Raw genomic sequence first — 23,557 nt, forward strand, 5'->3', positions numbered from 1 at the left:
TCCAGACCTGTAAGATACATGTATTGTTTGGAGCCCCTACGTTCGTGGTAACTTGTTACAGCAACAGCAAACTAATACAGCCATATAAAGGGTCATAAAGGAAGTCACTTCATTATTTGTGCAAAGTGGATGTGACTTCTGAGAAGGACACCATTCCCCACCAAAAATCAGGACTCTTGGATTCATTACCTTTTTGTATTGTGTCAAGGTCTACAACTCTTTGTAACAAACCATCAGTAAGTTAGACATTCAAAAGGGAAAAAAAAACCTTTAATTGTGAAAAAGCATACATTTTAATGTACAAAATTACACAAATTATACATTTAACTAACATAGAAAAATACATCTTGGTAACAAGAGAAAATGCCAGCCTGGTTTACACAAGATTGAGCAATCATTACAAATCTTGAAAACCCAGAAGGGAGTTTTGAGCCTGATTCACAACTGATTGGGAATCCAATGAGGGTCTCCAGGGACTGAGCGCTCTGTTCATTTGCTGAAGGCGGGAGCTGGGGGACAGCCACTTCTCCTGGACCCAAGGGAGGTTCCTGCTGAAAAGCATCCAGAAGGAAAGGGGTTCTGCTCCTTTTGCCAGACCACTCCCATGCGAATCCACACTTCTAACTGAGGGGAGGGCCAGAACTCTGCCAAAATTCTGACCCTTGTGTTTATGAATGGCCGTATATAATATAAAATTCCTTTAATGCTCAAGCAGTAGCAAGGTGTAGAATCACTGTACATTTGGGACCCAGTGGGAAAGTCTGCAATTTCCAAACTATTGTCTGTGCTTCACAGTTTTCACACGATACCCTCCCAGGAGTCACCCTGGAAGACTGGAGAGAACAGGGACATTCTGCCAAGATGAATTCTCAAGCCTTGTTCATCATCTTTGCCAATGACACCCAGGTCCCTTCCTTGCCTCCTCGTCAAAAGTGGATTGTGCAAACCTGAACAATCTGAGTTGGAAGACCAACGGAGTCACACAACTCAGCTTCGTGACACACGCCCAGCCATGGCACTGAAATGCATCAGAGCATTTTCCAAGGGGTGAGGAAAGGTTCCCAACATCTGCAGAGTGCCAACATATGCAGGTGCTTTAGAAAACGTGTGCTATCTCATCAAGGCTCACACCTTCCCTGACATTTCCATGGAGGACGTTGAGATTGAGAGAGGTAAGCACACCATCCAAACTTGCACAACCAGTTGGTGGCAGAGGACAGTCCAAACCCAGTGTATCTGGCCCATAACTCCTTCTATGATCTCCATTCGAGTCAGACCTTGTCTTCACCCTCATTGAAAAAGTCTCAGTTAATAGTTATACTGTGACTGCATAGATATTTATTCCCCCATCACTTTTGACGTCATATCCATTAACATGGTATTACATTACTTTACCTTAGAAAAGAATATATTGATACAGAGTTGATATCAAGCTTTCCACCATTTTTAACCATCCCATTCATTTGTCTTCCCTTCCCCTTATTCCACCATCATATAAATGCAGCATCAATCCACCTGTGGACATAGCCTGATGATACTTTTCAAAGACAAAAAAAAATGGTGTTGGAGCAAACCTTGCTTTGATTTGTACCAGTTCTCCCATTAGTCTTTCCATGACTCCATATAATACATTTGTGCCATGGATGCAAAAGTCAGATTGGGATGAGAGCTGTAGGATTTAGGGCAGATCCAATGGGATAAAGAAAGCCAATCCTTCCATCCTAAGCCTACCAGCTTCTTAAAAACAAGTTTTGGTCCAAGGCACACACTATCTTTTTTTAGAAATTCTTCTAAAACAGGGAAGAGGACTAAATACATGAACGAGTCCCAGGGGTCTTCCTTGTCCACCTCCTTAAGGCATCAAGAATTCCCAAAGAATTTATTTCAAGGCCAGATAGGACACAGTTGGCCACTGGCACAAATGCTGAACAGAAATCAGCTTCTATTTGGTTGCAAAACTGATAAAGCTATAGATAGCAGTGGATTTGGAGTATCTATTTCCGGAAGATTTTAGGATGCATTCGGCCGTACACAAGAGGTTCGTTTTTGATGTCTACTGCATCACCCAGTTGTTATCCGAACTCCCATGTAAGCGTGCTGTGATCAGCCACCAAAAGGAGTTCAGCGTCAGGTTCTGCCACCATAGAAATGAATGCTACGGTGTCATGCATTTCGTTTTCCTAAGGATCATCAGCTGCTTAAAAGGGCCTCTAAAGGTGAAGTTGCAAAGCTGACTCATGGTCAAAAACGTTCCAAAGATGAGAAGGTTCCTCCTATCAACTCTGAGTACACATTTCTTTCCTAGCAAGGAGCAAAAATAAATGAGTCTAACACAGAAGAAATCCCCAGTGGCATCTTGGAATTTAATTAACACAGGAGATGGCAGAACTGAAAGGGACAATTTGATGCTTTTCCCCCTGGATGCCCATTGGAATCACTGGGGGCCTTTTTAAAGATCCCCGCTTGGGGCCCACCTAAGATAGGCTGGTTTCAAGGCCTGGAAAGGGGCATGTGCGTTGGGTTTTTAAAAAGCTCTGCAGGTGAGTCCAACACGAAATCACAGTAAGGAATTATCGCTACCTAGGGCAATCTTTATAGCCTACCGATGGCCTAGAGAGGGGGTTTGGCAAAGCTCAGTTGGCAGACTCCCTGCTCCCAGCCCAGAGCCCTTTCCACGGCAAGGCCCTATCTACATAGAGAAAGAAAGGTTGAGTCTCTAAAATACGTCACACGTGTCTAGCACCCTATTCTCAGAAGTAGATAGTGCTCAACAAAGTTTCACATTCCGGTCCTGGAATTTCACCCTGGATTAAACAAGAGTTGTGAATCTCTTAAAAGCAGCTCGCCAGCCTGAAGGTAAAAAAAGAAAAAAACAAAACAGAGACAAAACACCTTCTCAAGTTGATAAAATTTATGCAATAAATTGCTGAGTAACACAGAAGAAAGGGAACTCATCTTTTAAAGGGTTTGGCTTCCCCGTCCTCTGTATTGAGGGGTCACTAACTCACACAGTCATCTCATTGCAAAGCAGATCATAAACTTTGGATAGGCTCTGCTACCTGATTTCCACACTGGGAAACTAGAGTAGGGAAGGCTGTGGAGAGATGAACTTAAACCACAATCATCTAAGCCTGGCCAAGAAGCAGGTGAGTTTCCATGACATCTTGGGATTCAGGGCTTCCGCAGGGAGAAACGGGGCATAGATTCTATACTAAAGGAAAGATTCCTTGACCCGATGCATATTGCTAAGTGATGCCATGCAGACTGTAACCCATTAGAAAATGAACTGCATCGGGCCCAGATCGAGAATTCCAAAGCAGAAAAGCACAATTGGGGAAGTCTCTATAAAGACGTCAGAACCAGATTCAGTCACATCTGCAATCAGATGACTGTGTGACCCTGGGTCGGTCACTTAACCCCTCGGGGCTCCGCTTTCCTTACCTCCCCTGTTAAATGGGGAAAGGCAGGGGTATTGATAACAAATTAAGTCGCCAGTTCCAACAATGGATGCTTCCGGGTCTATCTTAATTACCGTGCCTCTGGTCTGCTCAGGAAGGGGGTGGCATGGCCTTTCTGAACACACAGGTGGCAATGGAATCTACCTTGGTCCACAGAGCCATCAGACCACACTGCCTCTGTGTGATTCCACCGCTGCCACACCTCCGGGGAACCTATTTTAAGAACACTGCCTGGCAGTTTGTGGGGAAACGTTGCCATGCCAACTCCCTGGCTGTTGCTAATCATAATTTATGAATGCATAGTACAACCATCTGACAAGCAAGCTTCTCTTCCTTAGCTTAGGGACCTTTTCCAATCGTCATGACACAAACCACCTTGTTCATGACAGCACACAGTAGGTGCACAGCAGACATGTATTGAATTAATGAAATGAAGAAAGCGTATGCACAACACTGAGGTCCGCAAAGTGCTTTTTCTGGTCACATTTCCATCTCACTCAAAGCCCAAAGGTAGAGAGGCAGGGCTCTGCCAGGGTCCACACCGGGCCTGGGATGGACTGCTCCCCCAGGGGTGCCTCACGGGTCCCAAAGAGGCTCAGAGACTTCCCTCGGGGAATCTGGAATGGACCGAGTCAATGAAGCAACACAAATGGACAGAAAGACCAGGGGTGGGTGATCAGGGACCCAGGACAAGGGTGACATCTGGGGCTGCCACAGGAGCCACAGGATCCACAGGGTACAGCTTGGAGGCAGCCCACATCCAGCAACAGAGATGAGCCTTGAAAGTGAGGCCAAGGTCCCGCATAAAGTCAGCTCAGAAGAGGCACTTAATGAGCATGTATCCACCAACTGACCCATTGACTGATATAATTTGACCCCAAAGAGCAGGGGATTGGTATGTTTTGTTTTCTCCTGTTACCCCAGGTAGGCCCATCATTGGTGCCTGGCATTTAGTGGTGCTCAATAAATGCGTGCTGGTTGAATGAATGAATGAATCCCATTGAGCAACAAACCTTAACCCCAAGAACATGAGAGCTCTGAGGCACTCCAGTGGGGGCTAAAAACCATATTTTCCCTCTCCTTCCCCTTCCCCTTCCCCTTCTCCTTCCCCTTCTTCTTTAATACTCATTTGGAAAACACGCCATCTTTTTAAACTCAGAGGCCGACTTCTGCTTGGGAAAGGGAGGAGGGGAACTACGTTTGTTGTTGAGCATCTAGTATGCACCAGGCACCTGATGTTTCTCGTTTCCCCTGGTGCTGGCCAAGACAGTGATTGTGTGCCCTCCAACGGGGGACAGTCTACAGCTCAGGGAGGCTGCTGACAGGCCCTGGCGGATAAAAGGTGGAGGGTGGGCTTTGAAATCAGGCTGATGGAATCTGCAGCCAGGCTGTGCCCACAACATCAGGACGTCAGGTGTCTTCCTGGATTGTGATCTCTGCCAAGGGGGATCTGGAGCCCTCCAACAGAGCCCTCTCTTGTTACCAAGTAACATGTGGGATGCACCTGCTGTGTGCCAGGCGCTCTGCTGGATGCTTTACCTTCCCTGTCTCAGTCCTCTGAGTCCTCAGGACACTCCCGTGGAGAGGCATGGTCCCTTTTCCAATTTTGCAGAGGGGGAAATGGACCCTCAAATTCTAGGCTGCCAGACTTGGACTGTGCTGTTAGTAATGCCGTGTTCCAGTCACCACACACCTTCTTCTTCTTCTATCTTGACAATAATTCCATGAATCTGCTGGAGAAGGTATCTTTTCTTCCAAAGGAGGAAACTTAGGCTCAGAAAGGTGAAGGTCACTGAAGCAGGCAAGCAGCAGAGCTGGAACCAGAACCTAGTCCAGACCTTTCCCAGGTGACAGCAGTCACTCACCATCCCACCTGTGACACCACGGGCCCAGGTCCCTGTGCCTCTCGGGGTCGCTGTATCTTCAGCCATCTGATCAGAGGGTTGGGCAGACCGGGCAAGGTAGGTGGTCGGCAGAAGAGACCCTGGGAGGGTGTGGTTGCCTGAAGCCCTCCCAAGGCTGAGTGTGCCTGTCGTTGGGAAAGGAGTGTGCTGGCCTCATTCATCTGAGCATGGCCATGAACATAGAAACCTTGAGTTGCCAGTTCCACTGTCTTCCGAGAGAAGCCAGAAATTCGTATTTCTATGAGAAATCTTCTGGTTTTTCAATGGGGTTACTATTGGTTACCCCAATAGTAACAAATACAATGCAGGTATTTGTACTTCTGTGTTCACAGCACATTATTCACAAGAGGCAGAGGATGGAAACAACTCAAGTGTCGGTCGACAGGTAGACGGTACACGGGATGTGACCTGTCCATCCACTGGAATATCATTTAGCCTTAAAAAGGAAGGAGGTTCTAACACCTGCAACAATGTGGATGAGCTTAGAGGCCATTATGGCTAGTGAAATAGTCCCCAAAGGACAACTCTGATAGGACTCCACTTACATGAAGTTTTCAGAGCAATCATATCTGTCAAGATGGAAAGCTCAATGGGCGTTTCCAGGGGCTGAGGCAGGGGAGAAGAGGGGGCTAGCGTTTAATGGGGACAGAGTTTCAGTTCGGGAAGATGGAAATGTTCTGGAAATGGATGGTGGTGATGGTTGCCCAACATGTGAATGTCCTAAACTGGGCATTTAAAAAGGGCTAAGATGGTACATTTTATGTTTACGTACTCTACTGCTGTTTTTTGAACAAACCTAAGCCAAATGGGATGTGTTTGTGAGCCAGATCTGACCCAAGGGCTGTCCGTGTGCCCGCGGCAGACTAAGAGCTCTCTGAGATCTGCCCCGTGGGTCGTGGGGCCTGCCTGTCACTTACCCCTCGCTGAGCCAGCCCAGGCTCTGCTGAGGCCAAGGACTTTGGGGCAGATCCTGACCACCAGCCTGTCTCCTTACTGTCAATCTCTGCCAGTAGCAGCAGGGTGGGAAAGAATTCGGCTCATGGAGGTAGTACCACATTGCAACCTGCTTTTCATTCTGCCTTCCTGGGGGATGCTTAGGTTTCAGTGTCCCTGTTACACCTTCGGCTGCCCAAGGAAGAGGGTGTCACAGACCTGTAATTGACAGGGAGGTATTTTCAGAGGCAGCAAACCCCTCAGTCTGCACAGTGGCTGGGCCATAATGCTCTTTAATGAGCTTTGAGTGCTTTAAGAATTTTGAAGTGCTGTGGTTATCTGGGGGACAATCTGTGGACACAGTTGCATGAAGTGATATATGGTTAGACTAGAAGAACTCTCTACTTACTCAGGAAGCAAGAAGACTGGGCACAGGAGCTTCCAGCCGGCCAGAGCTCACCGCACAGTAGGGACCCAGCAAGTGTTTGCTGCAGCGGGAAGAGTGTCCTCTCTGGGGGCGGACACATGCAGGGAGGGGCCACAGACTCATCCGCTGCCGGACTGCGAAGGTTACTGGAGGGCATGTGGCTGCACCCATTTTGTAGATCAGGAACTGAGGCCTCAAAGTCACCAGCCAGTTAGAGGCAGAGCTGGGTCTCTGGGTTCCTCAGTGGAGTCCTTTCCCCCTAGACGACGGGTGCTTGGCTTTTGAGGGTTCCAGTTTCATTTGAGAATCTAATGAAACCCATGGCCCCTCTTCCCAGGGAAGTGCTCACGTGTGTGCAATTTTTTGCACAGGTTAGAACCTTCACCTTAGCTCAGGCTTCCGCAGGAGCTCTATAATATCAAGATGACCACTGAGACTGCAAAAACGATAATCCTGCCATGGTGCCACATCACCCAACTTGGGTGGCAGCTACAGAGAACTGTGAGTGTAATGAGTAGCTGTGGCAGGGTGTGGTCAGTCACATGAGTGAGAGAATCACATTTCCAAACAGCCATGATCCCTGACGTGTGGGAAGCATCGTACGGGGTGCAGAACACTTTCGTAGCCATGAGCTCATTCGGCTGTCAGAACAAAACTGTCAAGTAGGTGTTTAGACCCTCAGACAGGTAAAGAAGTGGACGTTCGAAGTAATTTGTGCAAGGTGACACAGCTTAGGAGGGGCAAAGCCAGCCAAGACGTTGGGACTCCAGACCCAAGCTTCTTCCCACCACCCCGTGCCAATACGTACAGCTTCTGATAGTCAAGAGCCATCCTTTGGTCCCCTGGTTGGTATTATACAGAAGAGAGACATTCCCATGAATGACTTAGAATAGGAAGACAGTCCTCTGGCTTCTAACTCAGGTCCCTGGAAGGAACCACAAATCCTGGGGCCACTGCTGCTCTGTTGGTCAGTCGGGAGGGATATAAATATTCCTTAGTGGGATGTGCGTGCCTCTGTGCTGTCTTCTTTCCTGCAACAACAAAAGTAGGGAGATGAGCTTTTAAAGGGGACATACCAGCCAGCATGGCACCCCCATGATGCCATCTGAATGCACCAGCCTTTGAAGATGCTGGGAGGCCCATTTTTATCTCTAAATGTGGTGGGCTTAGGGGCGCCTGGGTGGCTCAGCTGGTTGAGCGTCCGACTTTGGCTCAGCTCATGATCTCATGATTCATGGGTTCCAGCCCCACATCAGGTTCTGTGCTGACAGCTTGGAGCCTGGACCCTGCTTCGGATTCTGTGTCTCTCTCTTTCTTTGCCCCTCCCCGGCTCGTGTTCTGTCTCTCTCTGTCTCTCAAAAATAAATAAAAACTGAAAAAAAATTTTTTAATGTGGTGGCCTTCAATCATGATATCTGGACACAATTCACCAGCTGCTCTCTCAGGAAAAGAATCTTAGCTTGGAATTAATAGACAGTGGCCTCTTTATTTGGAGTGGTTTTCAATTTTGAAATAATATGGAATAAATGTTCACATGTATTTGTGCAGAGAGGGGTTCTAGCTTTCATGAGACTCTCAAAGGGGCCAATGGCCAATAGAAGGTTAAGAACTGGTCCAAAGGAAGAGACAGATTGAGGTTCTCAAGGATGTCTTCATTTCATCTGCTCAAGACTGGGCACCTGCTATATGGCAGGCTTAGTGCTAGGTGCTGAGGTTATAGGGCTTGCCCTTGTGAGGCTCCAGTGTGGTTGAGGAGACAGAGGGTAATATAGGAATCACAAAAGGGCAGAAGTGAAGAAGGCAGAATGAGACAACCATAGGGAACCAGGAGATGACAATCACTGTGGGGAGAATAGGAGAGTGGGGGGGAGGACTCATCAGGCAGAGAAGGGTGAAGCCTATGCAAAAGTCCTATGGAGAGAGAGAGGGAGCACAAGAAGCTGGTGTGGAGAGAGCAGAGAGTGGAGGGGCAGCATGGTGAGATGTGAGGCTGGGAGGGTCTGCAGTGGAGCAGATGCTGGGATGCAGGGAAGTTGGGGAGCTCCAGTGCAGGGCTGAGATATGGTAAGGGGTCAATTAATAACAGATAAAAGGAAGGAAGGAAATGAAGGAAGCAGAGGAGAGAGCTTACCTGGAGACAGAGATAATTGAATGGAGCCTTAAGTTTTCTGGGCAGAGGAAACAGCTGGGGCAGAAGCCTAGAGGTCCAAAAGAACACAGCTCAACAAGGCACATCGGCTTGGGAAGAGGAGCCTTCGTTGCCCAGACAGAGGGTGGTCCAGGAAACAAAGGGGGCTGACAGTCAGTAAATGCATTTGGGCAGCCTGACAGTTTGCAGAAGGGGATCCCAGAAACAGCAAAGCCATATCAGAGAGCAGCCTCCCTTTGGAGTGCCACAACTGCCCCATAACTGACTTCACTGGGGTGGGCTTTGCAGTAATGCCCAGGGTCTCCAGAAATGGACAATGGTGGGTCATGCATGGTCCACAGCCACATCCATGATATGGATGTTGGTGAGGATGCCAACCATAGCATCTCCTGTGTGCCCTAGTATTGGGGTAAATAAAGTCAGATCACACTCACTTAGGTTATCTGTTATCTGTTTGTGTAGGTGTTTTCTTTGCTTTTTTATTTTATTTTATTATGTTTATTTTTGAGAGAGAAAGAGAGAGACAAAGTGTGAGCAGAGGAGGGGCAGAAAGAGAGGGAGACACAGAATCCAAAGCAGGCTCCAGGCTGTGAGCTGTCAGCACAGAGCCTGACATGGGGCTCAAACTCACAAACCGTGAGATCATGACCTGAGCCAAAGTCGGGTGCTTAACTGACTGAGCCACCCAGGTACCCTGTGTAGATGTTTTCTAAGTCTGCTTTTCAAAATGTATTTTCATATATCTTATAAGCTGCTTTAAATCTTTTCACTTGAAGTAAATAAGACAAAAATAATTTCAATTCCAGTCTTCAAAGCTTATAGGATCATTGGTACCCAAACTTCACTATGCATCAGAATCCCCTAGAGAACTTTACAGGAATTCAGATTCCTGGGCTCAACCCCAGACTTAGGGAGTTGGTATCGAGGAGGCAATCTCAGAAATCTATTTTCAGTGAATTTCATGCTTATGCATCAAGCTGGGTGATTTTCATGCATTATGTTCATGCATCAGGTACCAGGCATTTGGGCACTGATGCATTGCGTGATGCTTGTGTATGAATCTTTCAGAGCAAAGTCCTTTTTATTGGAATAAGGAGAGTGACACAAAACATAAGAAATCATCATCTGTTGGGGCATCTGGGTGGCTCAATCAGTTAAGCGTCCAACTCTTGATTTTGGCTCAGGTCATGATCTCACTGTTCATGAGATCGAGCCCCACTCTGTCAGTGTGGAACCTGCTTGGAATTCTCTATCTCCTGCTCTCTCTGCCCCACCCCACCAAATAAATAAATAAGATTTAAAAAAGAAATAATCATCTCTTGCCTATGTCATGCATGAGGTTGGTGCCCAAATCCTTGCACTGATCTTGCATTCATCAAGAAATTAACATAACAACTCCTCTACCATTAATAAACACTATAGGGTCATCTCCACACCTCCAACACCATGTGGGTCACTCATAGATGATACTTCCTGATAAAGTTACATGTAAAAAATTATTACAATACAAAGATACACAACTCATGAGAGATAGCCCGCAGATACAATAAATAGGAGAAATCGCTCTGGGGGATTACATGTAACAGGGACTCTAAAAAGGACTTTAAAATAAGAATGATTACAACATTCACAACTATATTCTATAGATATAAAATAGAGTAACTGATAGAAGACCTCAATGGGCAGGTTAAACAGTAGACTAGACACTGATGAAGAAAGACCTTGTGAACTGGAAGACAGATCTGCAGAAATCACCCAGGATTCAGCACAGAGAGGGGAAGGGGCAGAGGAGGTTACTCTAGACTTACAGGTTATAAATTGCTTTTCTGAGGAGGTGATATTTGAGTTGAGACTGAAATAACAAGGAGCATCCAGCCATGAAAAGAAATTTGAGTCAAGAGCCCTAGGCAGAAGGGGCAGGCAGGCAAAAAGATCAAGATGGGAACAAACTTGGCAGGACCCGGTTGGCATGTTTGAAGACGAGAGAACAGGTCACTGTGGGTCCAATATGTGAGAAGACACCAGAGGAGGAGGAGAGTGTGATCCTGTGAATCCTTGTAGAGTCAGTGAGTGGACTTAGCTCAGGAAGTGGTGGTTAGCAGGAGGCAAGTGTCAGCCAAGAGTAAAGAACTTCTTAACAATGAGAACTAATCATCACTCCCTCCTTCCCTCCCTCACTCTTTCATTCATTAAATCATTCACTCACTCACTCACTCACTCATTCACTCCCTCATTCATTCTCTCACTCATTCACTCTTTCATCCATTCACTCAACTCACTTATTAACTCATTCACTCACTCACTCAATTCACTCTCTCATTTACTCCCTCATTCACCCCTTAACTCACTCACTGACTCATTCACTCATTAATTCATTAGCTCATCCTCTCACTCATTCATGCACTCACTAACTCATTCATGCATGCATTCTTTCATTCACTCATTCACTCATTCATTAAGTCATTCACTAACTCGCTCGTTCATTTATTCACTCATTCACTCATTTACTCATTATCAAGTACCTACTATATACCAGACATATAAGAGGAAATTGAGAATATTGAAGAGGACTCCTGCATTTGGAGGAAAATTTAGCCAGTGGACTGTAAGGTCCCTTCCCACCATGTAACTTGATGTTTCTATATAGCCATGGCAGGTGTTCACAAGCCTCAGAGAGTTGGAGAGATCTAAGCTCCAGCCTCCCTTCCTGGTCCAACTGGGGAAGCAAATGCATGAGCAGATAACAGCAGAGATCCCAGGCAGGGAGATAACCACATGATGGGGAGGGGGGAAGCCCTTGGGTATCAGAAAATGAGGGCAAAAATGGGGACACTAGTCCATGCCCTACTTAGTTTCAGACCTTTGTGAAGATAAGATCTCCTCTATGAGAGAAGGTGCTCTGACAGGAGGGGCCCACACAGATGTGACTCTCCTTGACACCATTCACCTAACCCCCAAGGTCAGGCAGCCTTCAGTGGGAATGTATACAGGAGATGAGAAGGTCATACTTGGGGACCGTTTCATCACCACCCTTTCTCTCACTCTGATGTATTAATCAAAGCAGTGCCGACCTGACCTACTTCATAGATTAAAAATGCCCAGAAAGTAAAGAACTGGTGTTCTCTGCTCAGATTCCTCTCTCTCTCTGATTCCTCTGTGTCCTCTGCACTGTCATAGTTCCAGCCAGCCCACCACCATATACTACCTGGACCACCAGGGCAGCATCCTAACCAGGCTCCCTGCTTCCAGGTGGAGCCCCGCCCCTATCCACACTCCACACAACAGCCAGAATGACTAGAAAGCTGAGTGTATCACTCCCTCCCTTCCACTCCCTGGCTTTCTCTGCCCTTAGGATAAAGCCAAGTTCCTTAGACTTCTGGGGACCTGCAACATCTAGCCCCGCCCACATCTCTTATCTCTTCACTTGAGATTCAAGCCCTTCCACTTCCTGCAGTGGCCACATGAACTCCTTGCACACTGAGCATGCTCGCTGTGGTCACACAGCAGCGCTAGGTGTCTAAGGTTGGAATGAGTGAGTGAGTGCTTGGTGGCACGTGCTCCTGGCACTGAGGGGCACATTCAGTGGGGTTCCCTCCACTTTCATTCTCTTCTTGGTGTTTGGGGTTAGGACTTTCTTTCCATCAGCACTTTATCAGGAGCGGTTCCTGAGCCAGAAATGGTTTCCCTTTTCATGTGTCCCTCGTCTGAACGTGCAGTCTAGCTCAGTCGGTAAAGCAGATGCCCTGCATGCTGAACACTGGACTGAGCACTCAGGATTTGCACAAATGCAAGGTTTGTGCCGTCAGGAACTCGCGCGATGGGACCGAAGGACCAGCAGCCTCCACGGGGCGATCGAGACCCTGGGGAGGAGAACTTGGGTAAACGGGGGGGGGGGGGGGGGGGGGGGGGGGCGCGGCAAGGAGGGTTATGTGGGAGCTCCTGCCCCGAGGGGGACCTAGTGCTCCAGGTGGGAAGATCAGCAGAGACAAAACCTGATAATCCAAGAATTACAGGGACAGCAGCCCTGGACCACACCTCTCATGTGTCAGCCAGTGTCCTGAGCCCTTGACAGGTATTGCCACACTGAATCCTCACGACCCTCCATGATGTGTGTTTTCATTTTCCTTGTTCACAGAGGAGGACACTCGTTGAGGCTTAGCAAGAAATTTCCCCAAGGTCCCACAGCCAGTAAGTGGTGCAGCTGGGATTTTAAAGGAGACCCCATCAGACTCCAAGGCCCACAGAAAAACACGCATGAAAACGGCCCCAAGCAGAAGAGAAACAGCCTTTGAAAGGGGCGGGGGGGGGGGGGGGGGTGCAGACAAAGGACAGATTAAGCCTAAATCAACTTAATGTGATTCTCATTGAATGCAACCCAGTTCCAACATATTTCCTCAGGGAATAATCGGGCATTTTCTTGCAGGTAAAGGGAATCAAATGCAAAATTCATCGTGTGTGTGTGTGTGTGTGTGTGTGTGTGTGTGTGTGAAACAAAAGCCTTCAAAATTTAAGAATCTATTCCGTTGGCTCCATCTGGCCACTAATTTTTATGTTTTAAATGATGTCTGTTTGTGATCCACATTATGCTATAAACAGGTTCGGTGTGAATCACGGTGTTTTAATTAGAATATTAGTTATTCCGAAGAAGCTATCTAAAATAAGTCCTCACATAATTAGTTGAGAAAACCGATCCCCAGAGACAAAGTGGCCCCATGGTAATCACCCAGCTTGATGATGGCTGAGCTTGGAATCGCTCCCCAGTCCTCCAACCAATGCCCTCTCCGCTTCACCCCTGCCAGCTTCTTCCCGCGCTGGGCAAAAAGCTGTTTTGGTGTTCGGGTGAAATGGGGATGAGCTCCCTGCTCTCAAGCGGCTCACATTTTTGGGAGGGCCACTCCTTCATGAACTCCAAAGCGGGACCATGTCCCCATTCCCGTAACAGATGTTTCACCAGAGCTGATGGGTTTCTTCTCACCCTATGCCTCCTTTTAAAAAAAAATTTTTTTACCATTTATTCATTTTTGAAAGAGACAGAGACAGAGCACAAGTTGGGGGAGGGCAGAGAGAGAGAGAGAGAGAGAGAGAGAATCCAAAGCAGGTTCCAGGCTCCGAGCTGTCAGCACAGAGCCTGACGTGGGGCTCAAACTCACGGACCACGAGATCACGACCTGAGCCAAAGTCGAATGCTTAGCACACTGAGCCACACCTGGGCGCCCCTCCCTCTATGCCTTCTGAACATGTGGGGTTTTCTGGCCCTTCTCAAATCCAGAACCGTCCCCCTCCTCAAGCATCTGGGATGGATTTTGCTCAAACTCTTCTTGGATGCATCCTCTTATGGGCAGCTCACCACCTATGCCAGGGAAACTTGCTCCACTGGGCAGCTCTGACTGGTGGGAAACTCCATTCTGTGTTTTCCCAACACCACCAAGCAACTCTCCGAGCCTCAGAGGACACTAGCCAGGTGTCCTACAATTTAACTTGACTGTGGCACCATCTCCTGGAGACAGTATCAGACCCCACAGGGTAAGGGCTCAGTCCCACAAGACTGTCCCCCCTTAGGATGCCAACCCCAAGTCCCTCCAGCTGTCACTTGTGTTTCTGGCTGGCTGCCTATAAATTGGAGGTTCTTATGATCCCTTCCTCGGGTTCCATTAACTTCCTAGAGGGGCTCACGGAACTCAGAGAAATGTTTACATAAGTTCACCTGTTTGTCATAAAGAGTATTGTAAAAGCTGGAGATGAAGAGGTGAGGCATAGACTGAGGTCCAGAAGCATCCTGAACACCGGAGCTGCTGTCCCCATGGAGTTGGGGCTGTGTGACCTTCCCAGTAGGTGGATGCATTCTGGTTCGCCAGCTTGGAAGCTCTCTGACCCCCATCCTCCGGGGGTTTACGGAGGCTCGATTTCATAGGCACGATGGGTTAAATCATTGGCCGCTGGCAGTTCAGCTGAATCTCCAACCCTCTCCCCTGGCCAGAAGCTCTGGGGAGGGACTGAACGTTCCAACTTTTAATCACCGGGTGGTTTCCCCTGACAGCAAGCATCCGCCCTCAGGTGACCCAGGGGCTTCCCGAAAGTCGCCAGCATAACATAACATACCCAATACATCTTTATCGCTCACAACACTTAGGAAATTCCAAGAGTTTCAGGAGCTACATGCCGGAATGGTGGAGTGAGATACTCCTTATTGTAAATCACGATATTACAGAAACTCATCCATGAATGGAGTTAAAATGACACTTGCTAGAAGTGAATGAAGCCACTGAAGGAGTGTTCCATGCACATTTCAAGCCAGCACGGGGTCCGCTCACAGAGGCTGGCCTCTCTTCAGACATGCGGAGCCTGTGCTGTCTCGCGTTTCCTGGGAGTGAAGGATGGCCCAGCTCTGCCGGCTTCACCCGCCAGAGGGGCCTGCCCCAGGGTGTCTTCTACAGCCCAGAAGAGGGGAGGCAACTTGCTGCTCTCAGGCCCTGGCAGGCGCGGAGAAGGGCGACCACAGTGCTGAGCTGGTAAATGGTAATAAAAACCGGGACTCAGGGTGGGGAAAAAAAAGCCCTGATTCTTTTAGCGTCTGCCAACTGCTGGGGTGTAAATACTTCAGCCGTGGCTGGTCTCAAGCTGCAAGTGGGGCGTCACTGAAGAGTTGGTAAGAGATGCTCGTGATCAGCTCTCGTGTGCCAGAAGGAGCCACTCCATCACACCAGTGTGTGTGCGTGCGTGTGTGTGTGTGTGTGTGTGTGTGTGCGTGTGTGCGTGTGCGTGCATGTGCTTGGGAAGACTGGATGTACGCACGAATGAGAGAGGGATTCCAATGTTGTGAAAGTAATGGGAGAGAAGTAGAATGAGCAGAACGTGTTTCTAACTGCCGTGGATACAACTTTACAAGTAGACCAGGCCAGGCTCGGCGCAAAAAGCATTTTCAGCAGCTTCTGCAAACTGCTTTCAGAGTCATGCCTCTGTCTTTTTATAAAGAGGAATGACCGCGAAAGGCACGGCCTCATAGCTCCCTACCTGTGCGGCTCGGGGCACGTTACTGAGTCTCTCTGTTTCCTCGCCGGCAACGGGGGTGGGGGGCGGTGATGACACCCACCTCACAGTGCTGCTGGGAAGAGGGCAGCAGTCAGAGGCCTCAGCAAATGGGAGAGCCGGCACCTGGGCCTTGGCAAATCATGGAGACACCAGACTACCGCTCCTTGAGGGTGGCCATGTCCCCAGCACCCAGTGAAACACCTGCAGCGTCCCACACGTGCCACGGTTATTTTTTTTCTGCTTTAAAATATTTATTCATTTTCAGATTCTGTGTCTCCCTCTCTCTCTCTCTCTGTCCCTCCCAAACTTGTGCGTGCTCTCTCTCTCTCTCTCAAAAAAAAAAAATAAATAAACATTAAAAAAAATAAAATCTTTATTTTTAGAGAGAAGAGGAGGGGCATAAAGAGAGAGAGAGAAAGAGAGAGAGAGAGAATCCCAAGAAGACTCCAGGCTGTCTGCACAGAGCTGACGCGGGGCTCGATCCCACAAACCACGAGATTGTGACCTGAGCAGAAATCAAGAGTAGGACGCTTAACTGACTGAGCCAACCAGGTGCCCCCCAATGGTTGTTCTTGAAATGCATTTTGAGTAAGGGCAGTGGGGTCAGCGAGCTTAGTGGGTAATGTGGAAAGAGCACATATTAAGGAACAGGTGAGCCGCTGTTCAATTTCCATGAGCTTCCTCATCGTATGGCACACAGAAAATACGGATAAAGATAAAACACTTCCCTCCCCAAATGCCCTAATCTGTGTTTCAATATCAAGATTCATAGAAGCCATTTTCACTTTCACTGTTCTTAACGTTCTGGTCTAATTGACGGATGCGTTCATGAGTGGAGGCCCCTCTGAATCTCATTATGCCAGGGCTCCTGGGTGTATCGATCCTATTTAGAAATAAGGCAATAAATCGTCCACAGACATAATGACCCAACCCACACAGGCTGCCAAGGGAGAGAGTCCAGAAAGCAGAGCTTTCTCACGCATTGTCTGTCTTTAACTTTTGTCACCAGTGTGGATTTCTGAATCGCTGATAAGTATCAATGGCTTTAAAAATGCTTGTTCCTGGGGCGCCTGGGTGGCGCAGTCGGTTGAGCGTCCGACTTCAGCCAGGTCACGATCTCGCGGTCTGTGAGTTTGAGCCCCGCGTCAGGCTCTGGGCTGATGGCTCAGAGCCTGGAGCCTGTTTCCGATTCTGTGTCTCCCTCTCTCTCTGCTCCTCCCCTGTTTATGCTCTGTCTCTCTCTGTCCCCCAAAAAATAAATAAACGTTGAAAAAAAAATTTTTAAAAATGCTTGTTCCCTTTGAGACAGTCATTCCATTTCTGAGAATCATCCCGAGGAAATAGTCTTCTGTGAAGACTAAAATTTGTACGCGATGGTGATCACCATGTTATTTATTACAGAAAAAAAAAAAGAAGAAAGCCAGTCAAATGTTCAATAACAGGGGTCGAGAGAGTTTTGTGGCATATAAACCATGGACAGTGAAATTTATGAAAACTGTGTTAGCAGGGGGAAAAGTCTACAAGATGAGGTGATAAAATTGTACATTGATTCCTATTATGAATATTGTGGGGAAACATACTCATCGGGATAAAAAGGGACATGTGCCAAAATGTTAACAGTGATTTGGTTTCTATGGTTTTTAATGGTTTCTCCTATTACTATTATTTTATTATTTTTAAAAAATGCTTTTATTTTTGAGAGAGAGGAACGGGCAGAGAGAGAGAGAGAGAGAGACAAACAGAGGATCCAAAGGGGGCTCTGTGCTGACAGCAGAGAGCCCGATGCAGGGCTTGAACTCACAAACTGTGAGATCATGATCTGAGCTGAAATCATGAGTCATACACTTAACTGAACCATGCAGGTGCCCCTTTAATGTTTTCTTCTTAACTGCAATTACTTTTGGTAATTTGAATTTTTCAGTAGGTACGCAAGCATATGATGGCCTCTCTTACAAAGCTAGCAGATCTATAGGAAAGAACACATACAATGGTACTCCTCATTTCTCACTTGTTAGAAATACTTAGGGGCGCCTGGGTGGCGCAGTCAGTTAAGCGTCCGACTTCAGCCAGGTCATGATCTCGCGGTCCGTGAGTTTGAGCCCCGCGTCGGGCTCTGGGCTGATGGCTCGGAGCCTGGAGCCTGTTTCCGATTCTGTGTCTCCCTCTCTCTCTGCCCCTCCCCCGTTCATGCTCTGTCTCTCTCTGTCCCAAAAATAAATAAACGTTGAAAAAAAAAATTAAAAAAAAAAAAAAAGAAATACTTAGAGAGTCTAATGTCCTTTTCTCTAGTGTTAATTTGTACCCTCTCTCCCTTGGATGTAACCTTGAGCTTGCTTTACATGGCTGAGTCAGTAATTCAGTATGGCCTGGGATTTTCCATGCACACAAAAATGCGGAGAAAAGCCACCTTCCATCAGATCGAACGTGGGAGATAAGTGCCACATCATGGTCTATTTTCCCACGAGGATGGATTCTCCTATATTTCTTGTATTAATCTAGTCTTACTTGTTTGTCTGGTCACTTTCTTTCCTTGGTCCAGTGAGCAGCTCAGAAAGGTGCTGAGTTATTCTAAATTCTTTTTTAAATTTTTTTTTAATGTTTATTTATTATTGACAGAGAGAGAGAGACAGAGTGTGAGCAGGGGAGGGGCCAAGAGACGGGAGACACAGAATCCGAAGCAGGCTCCAGGCTCTGAGCCGTCAGCACAGAGCTCGACGTGGGGCTCGAACTCATGGACCGTGAGATCATGACCTGAGCCGAAGTCGGACACTTAACCGACTGAGCCACCCGGGTGCCCCTATTCTAAATTCTATGCCTGCGTATATTACCTCGAATTCACAGGATGAGCACTGCAAACACCTGTCACCACCTTCCAGTCCAATCCCAGCCCAAACCTGTCTCCAAATAATAGCCAGAGTGGTCTTTCTAGGATGTAAACGTAGTCCTGACATTCCTCCAGCAGGCTGAAGAGCCTTCCATGGCTCCCACCACCACATCAGGCCTTGACCATGGACATGATTTTCCCCCACGCAGCCCACATAGCCCAAGGTCCACTCATGCCCATCCTACCTTTCCCAGACACAGCATGTTCTTCAGACCCTTATCTGGGCTCAGGCTATGGAAAGACACCATTGCTGACCAGTCGACAGCTATTCCCAATCCCTTTCTCCCTTGTCACCTCCCACCCGAGAGGTTGGGAAGGTGAAAACTGGCTTTCAAGTAGAAATGGTCACGGGACACGTTTATGGGTGAATCTGGCCAATGTGATACAAAGCAAAGCTGGCTGGAGCCATCTGGGAAAGGTTTTCCTCTCCTTTTCCTCTTGGGACACAGATGTGAAGTCTGAAGCCACAGCAGCCCCCTTGTGACCTCAAGGCGATAATCACCAGGAATAAACACAAAGAAGCGGAAGCCAGTGGAGCTGAGCGATGGAGGACAGCTGGGTGGTTGATGGTCATCAGTGAAATGACAGACCAGCCTTGAGGCTGATAAGTTAAGGTGAGGGGTTCTATCGCTAGTGGCTGCATATCTTGTACCGGACTCACTTCTTCCCTCATATTCTGCAACACAGGCAAAATGGGGAGCTCATTGGCTGGAACATTCTAGAAGTTCCGTTTCCTCTTCTTCCTAAGCATTCTTTTTGGGACAAACCTACTCACCTGTTGGGAATACACTGTACCCAGAACCATACCAGGTTGTCTGGCACATAATTTGGCATACCATCTGCTATGCAATTTGACTGCCCATGACAGCAACCAAATTGAAGTGGCTTAGACAAAAATAAGACTCTATGGCAAGGAGATCTCCCATACCGGGAGGGAAGGCTGAACAGCCATCCCCAGGGGTAACTGGGCTCCACACACAGCTGGGACCAGTGACCCTTAAGCACTACAGGACACTCTCACCACTTTTCTGTTTCTCCTTGGCTGATACTGGTTTCCTTCTTATTCCGCACCGGCTCGCTCCCTGTAACAGGGCGCAGACACATTGACAGCTCCCAAAGTCACCGCGGGGTCCTAATCTGAAAGAATCTTCGGCAGTTTCAGAGCAGAGCAGAAAAATCCTAGAAGAATTCCGATGGACTGGCTTGGGTCAGGTGTCTAGCTGCGGGCCAATCAATGGCCAGGGGGTGGAGCAGAGCCAAGGGAGTTCAGCCCCCCCCCTCCCCCCCCCGCAGGACAGGTGTAGGGAGGAGTCTGCCCAGCTGGACGCCCGCGCTCAGTTGATCCCCCTCACTCCACCACCCACCCCTCCCTCCCTAGTACACACAACCAAGATGCCCCTAGAGCAGGGTGATGTGCCCAAGGCAAAAGCCATGACTCTGCGTGATCATGAAAACTGTCTTGGTTTGGGTACCCCTAAAAGCAGAGCCTGAGGCTTCCGAGAAGCACACAGAAGACCGTTTTCTGCTTAGAGGGTGGGAGCCCATGCCTGAGGTGGGCACAAGGTAATTACTGTATTCATGCCCATGTTACAGATGAGGAAGCTGAGGCTCAGAGATGCCAAGTAACTTGTCCAAGGTCGCCCAGGTGGAAAGTGGGCAAAACCGGCATTCAAGTCCAGATCCGCCTTGCTCCCACGTCCGGACTCCCGCAGCGCACCTCGCTGTCCCCAGAGTTTCAGCACAAAGGGACAGCTGGGCGAGAGCCAGTCCCTGAGAGCCTTTGAGAAGGTGGCCTCGTTCATACAGCCCCGACCAGCCAGCCTGAGATTGCAAAAGCTAGACATTTTTAACCTTTACCTAAAAAGTAAAAGAAAACAAGCAGGGAAGCGAACGGAAACATATCAGTGAACCTTCTTAAAAAAGAATAAAAGCACTGGGCCAGTCACGCAGGGAAGGTGGAGGGTTTCCGTTCCTTTATTTCTGTTGAAAGCTACAGCGTGTCTCCTCCCTGAGCTTTGAGGCTCACACCCAACCCCAGAAGGCGTCTCATTACCGAGCATTGGTCTCTGTTTGCCCAGGTCATTCAGAGACACCCAGCCTATGACATCCGTAAATCACTGCAGACCAAGCAGAGGCCCAGGGCGAGGTGGCACAATCAGCTCGGGGTACAATGAGATGTGGCCGGTCATCCATCAGAGGGCCCAGGGACCAGATGGACGCAAATAATGACTAAGAAGAATGGTTCCAGGGCCCAGAGCGAGAGGCATATAATGAAAGGGCAACATTTGAAAAAACACAAACCGCACTGTCACTTCTGTCATCGTGAAGCTCCAAGAACCAACCCCTCCCCCGCAACTGAAATGCAAAACGCAAAAACGAGGCTCCCTAGTGTGACTCCCTCTGACCTCAAGGGATGTCGAGCATCGAGCATGGAGCATCGGTAGCAGGCAGGGTGGCGGGCTCTGGGTGACAGCCCCTTCTCATGACTTGTGTGACAATTCAGATGAAGCAACGCAGGTGTCACGTCAATGGTGTGGCTCCCCTTCTCCTCCCTCTTTCCCCAACCATCACCGCCAGCCTCCCTTCTACCTGCGTGTGGCGGCTTTGTCATTTGGCCTTTTGCGCTCCTCAGTGACACTCACAGCACCCTGGGACTTCCTAATTGGTCCTTCCCTTCCTCACATCCACTGGTGGCCCTGCTGTCCACCTCCAAACAGCAGCCACAGTGAACAGACAGCAGGCAGTCCACACCCCTGCTTTGAAAATCTCCCGTGGCTTTCCCACTGCAGCTCCCCACGCAGACTCTCGCCCTGGCCCACGGGCCCGAATGGCCAGCTCACGTCGGCCTCCCTGACCACATCCCCCGACGCTCCCTCCCACGCTTGCTGCCCTCCCAGGACTCGCGGCCCTTCACCGTCCCCCCAGTGGCCAGGTCCTCTCCTGCCTCGGGGACCTGTACGTGCTCTTCCTTCTGCTGGAATGTTTGCCCCTCAACACTCGGAGACCTTCTACTCATCCTCCAGATCTTGGCTTGGCTGTCACTTCCTCTGGAGGTTTCCCCTACCAGACGCCCCCCGCCCCCCGTTACAGACCCTCACTGTCCTCTTCTTGGCAATCACAATGACTGAAATTTCTGGATTTCTTGGGTAAGTATTTATGGACCCTCTAAGACAGCTGTTTGCTCTTTGTGGCCAGGATGGTTGTGTCTCTGTCGCTCACCGCTGGTGCCCCTCCACTGAGCCCAGGGCCTGGCACAAAGGAGGTACTTGAGAAACAACATGTTTGATAACTGAACGAATGGCCCTTATCCTAGACTGATGCCATCCTGGTTAAGAGGCTTTCAGACGAATTCTCTACTCTTGGTTCATGTTTGGATTTTAACGTCTAACCATCTTTCTTTTCGAAGAAACGAGCAACCCAAAACAACCTAAAGCCAAGAATTTTGCACCTTCCCCTGACAGTAAGCACCAATGTTTATCTCTCCTTGAAGAAATGATATAAGAATAATGAAGTCCTAGGCACGCAATGATCATTGATATTTATGGCTGGGGTGCTGTACCTAGTTAGTCCTCACGACCACCCCGGGAGGTAGGGCCTCTCCCGAGGAGATGGGGTCACGGGGTGCCGAGTGCCTTGCCCAAGGTCTCCCATTAAACGTGGTGTTGCTGGAGTTCCAATCTGGGTAGTTTGGCTCCTGAGTCACGCTCTTGAACGGTTCACACCAGCACCTTTGGCAGGAAAAATAAAAAACAGCCAATCTCTTCCCATAGTTAAGTCTTGGCACGTGGTTCAGGCAGGCTTTGGCTCATGGGTAATGAACGATGGTGGGCCCCCGTGGGCTGTGTGGGACAGAGAGGAGAGGAGCTCGGGGCTGCGGCGTGTGATTTCAGGGGAAAGCTGTCAGGGGAAGGATAGAACAAATCTTGTCTTAGCTGGTTGCTGGTAGATCAACTTTCACTGCTCCCACATCTCCAAGGCACGGGAGGAAGCTGGACAGCCTCTGTGGCCTTTCTGCTTTCAAGGACGTCTCCTGGCAAGCAGCATCTAGGGCTCCCCATTGGCCGAGGAGGCCCCCACCTTGGCAGAGGTCACCAGGGTCCATGCCTCTGTCAAAGCCACCTGGGGACCTTTCAGAAGTGTTAATCCCTGGGCGCCCCTGGGCCAAGCAGGTAGAGTCTTTGGGCCCCGGGCCGGGACACCTCAGTGTTTAAAGCTCCCCAGTGGGTGGGAATGTGCAGCCAGAGCTGAAGGTCATGGTCCCGAGCTGTGACCCTTCTCAAAGGGAGAAACAGACTGGAGATGTAGGAAAGTCACTCGAGGTCCCACGGGGCATGGTGAGTTTCAAAGAGAATTTGCCGATGGGACCCCTGGTCAGGATGGCTATTAGTCTCTCTCTCTCTCTCTCTCTCTCTCTCTCTCTCTCTCTCTCTCCCAGATGCTGACTTTGCCAGTGAGTGACAGGGTGGGGGCTGACATCAGATCTTAGGACCCCTCTGTCCCATTCAGGGTCTCTTGGCTGTCTCATTTCCGGAGCTGAGGTGCTGCCACAGCTTCCAGCTCAGAGAAAGCCCCAGGTTCACAAGCTGGCCGATCCAGCCCCAGTTTCCATGGATACTGCAGTTCAGGAAGGTTCTGGAAGGTTCTGGAAGTGTGGATGGGCTAACCTGGGGTGACACATCAAGTCTGCGTCACTCATTCCTCGGAAGCAGTGGGCTGAGGCAGGTGCAGGTGGGTGTGGTGGCAGGGGCCACACCCCTTCTTCAGGGACTACTG

General features: G+C 48.9%; 1 protein-coding gene across 2 annotated transcripts in view; it reads right to left on the minus strand.

Annotated features, from left to right (window-relative positions):
• Positions 1–251: 251 nt before the first annotated feature.
• Positions 252–23,557, minus strand: part of CB1H4orf50 (chromosome B1 C4orf50 homolog) — a 114,766-nt gene continuing 91,460 nt past the window's right edge. Inside the window, exons 14-15 of one of the 2 annotated variants that reach the window (XM_045474604.1) lie at positions 6,705–7,753; positions 252–2,850 (exon numbers count right to left, since the gene is read on the minus strand). Coding sequence is in view for 1 of the 2 variants with exons in the window: in XM_045474605.1 (XP_045330561.1) it covers positions 7,691–7,753 (63 nt within the window). In the remaining variant the exon portion in view is untranslated. Of the gene's footprint in view, positions 2,851–4,480; positions 7,754–23,557 lie in introns of those variants that run through there. The other variant, XM_045474605.1, reaches the window with a different exon arrangement.

The sequence above is a fragment of the Leopardus geoffroyi genome, chromosome B1, assembly GCF_018350155.1.
Source record: "Leopardus geoffroyi isolate Oge1 chromosome B1, O.geoffroyi_Oge1_pat1.0, whole genome shotgun sequence".
Classification (NCBI taxonomy): Eukaryota; Metazoa; Chordata; class Mammalia; order Carnivora; family Felidae; genus Leopardus; species Leopardus geoffroyi.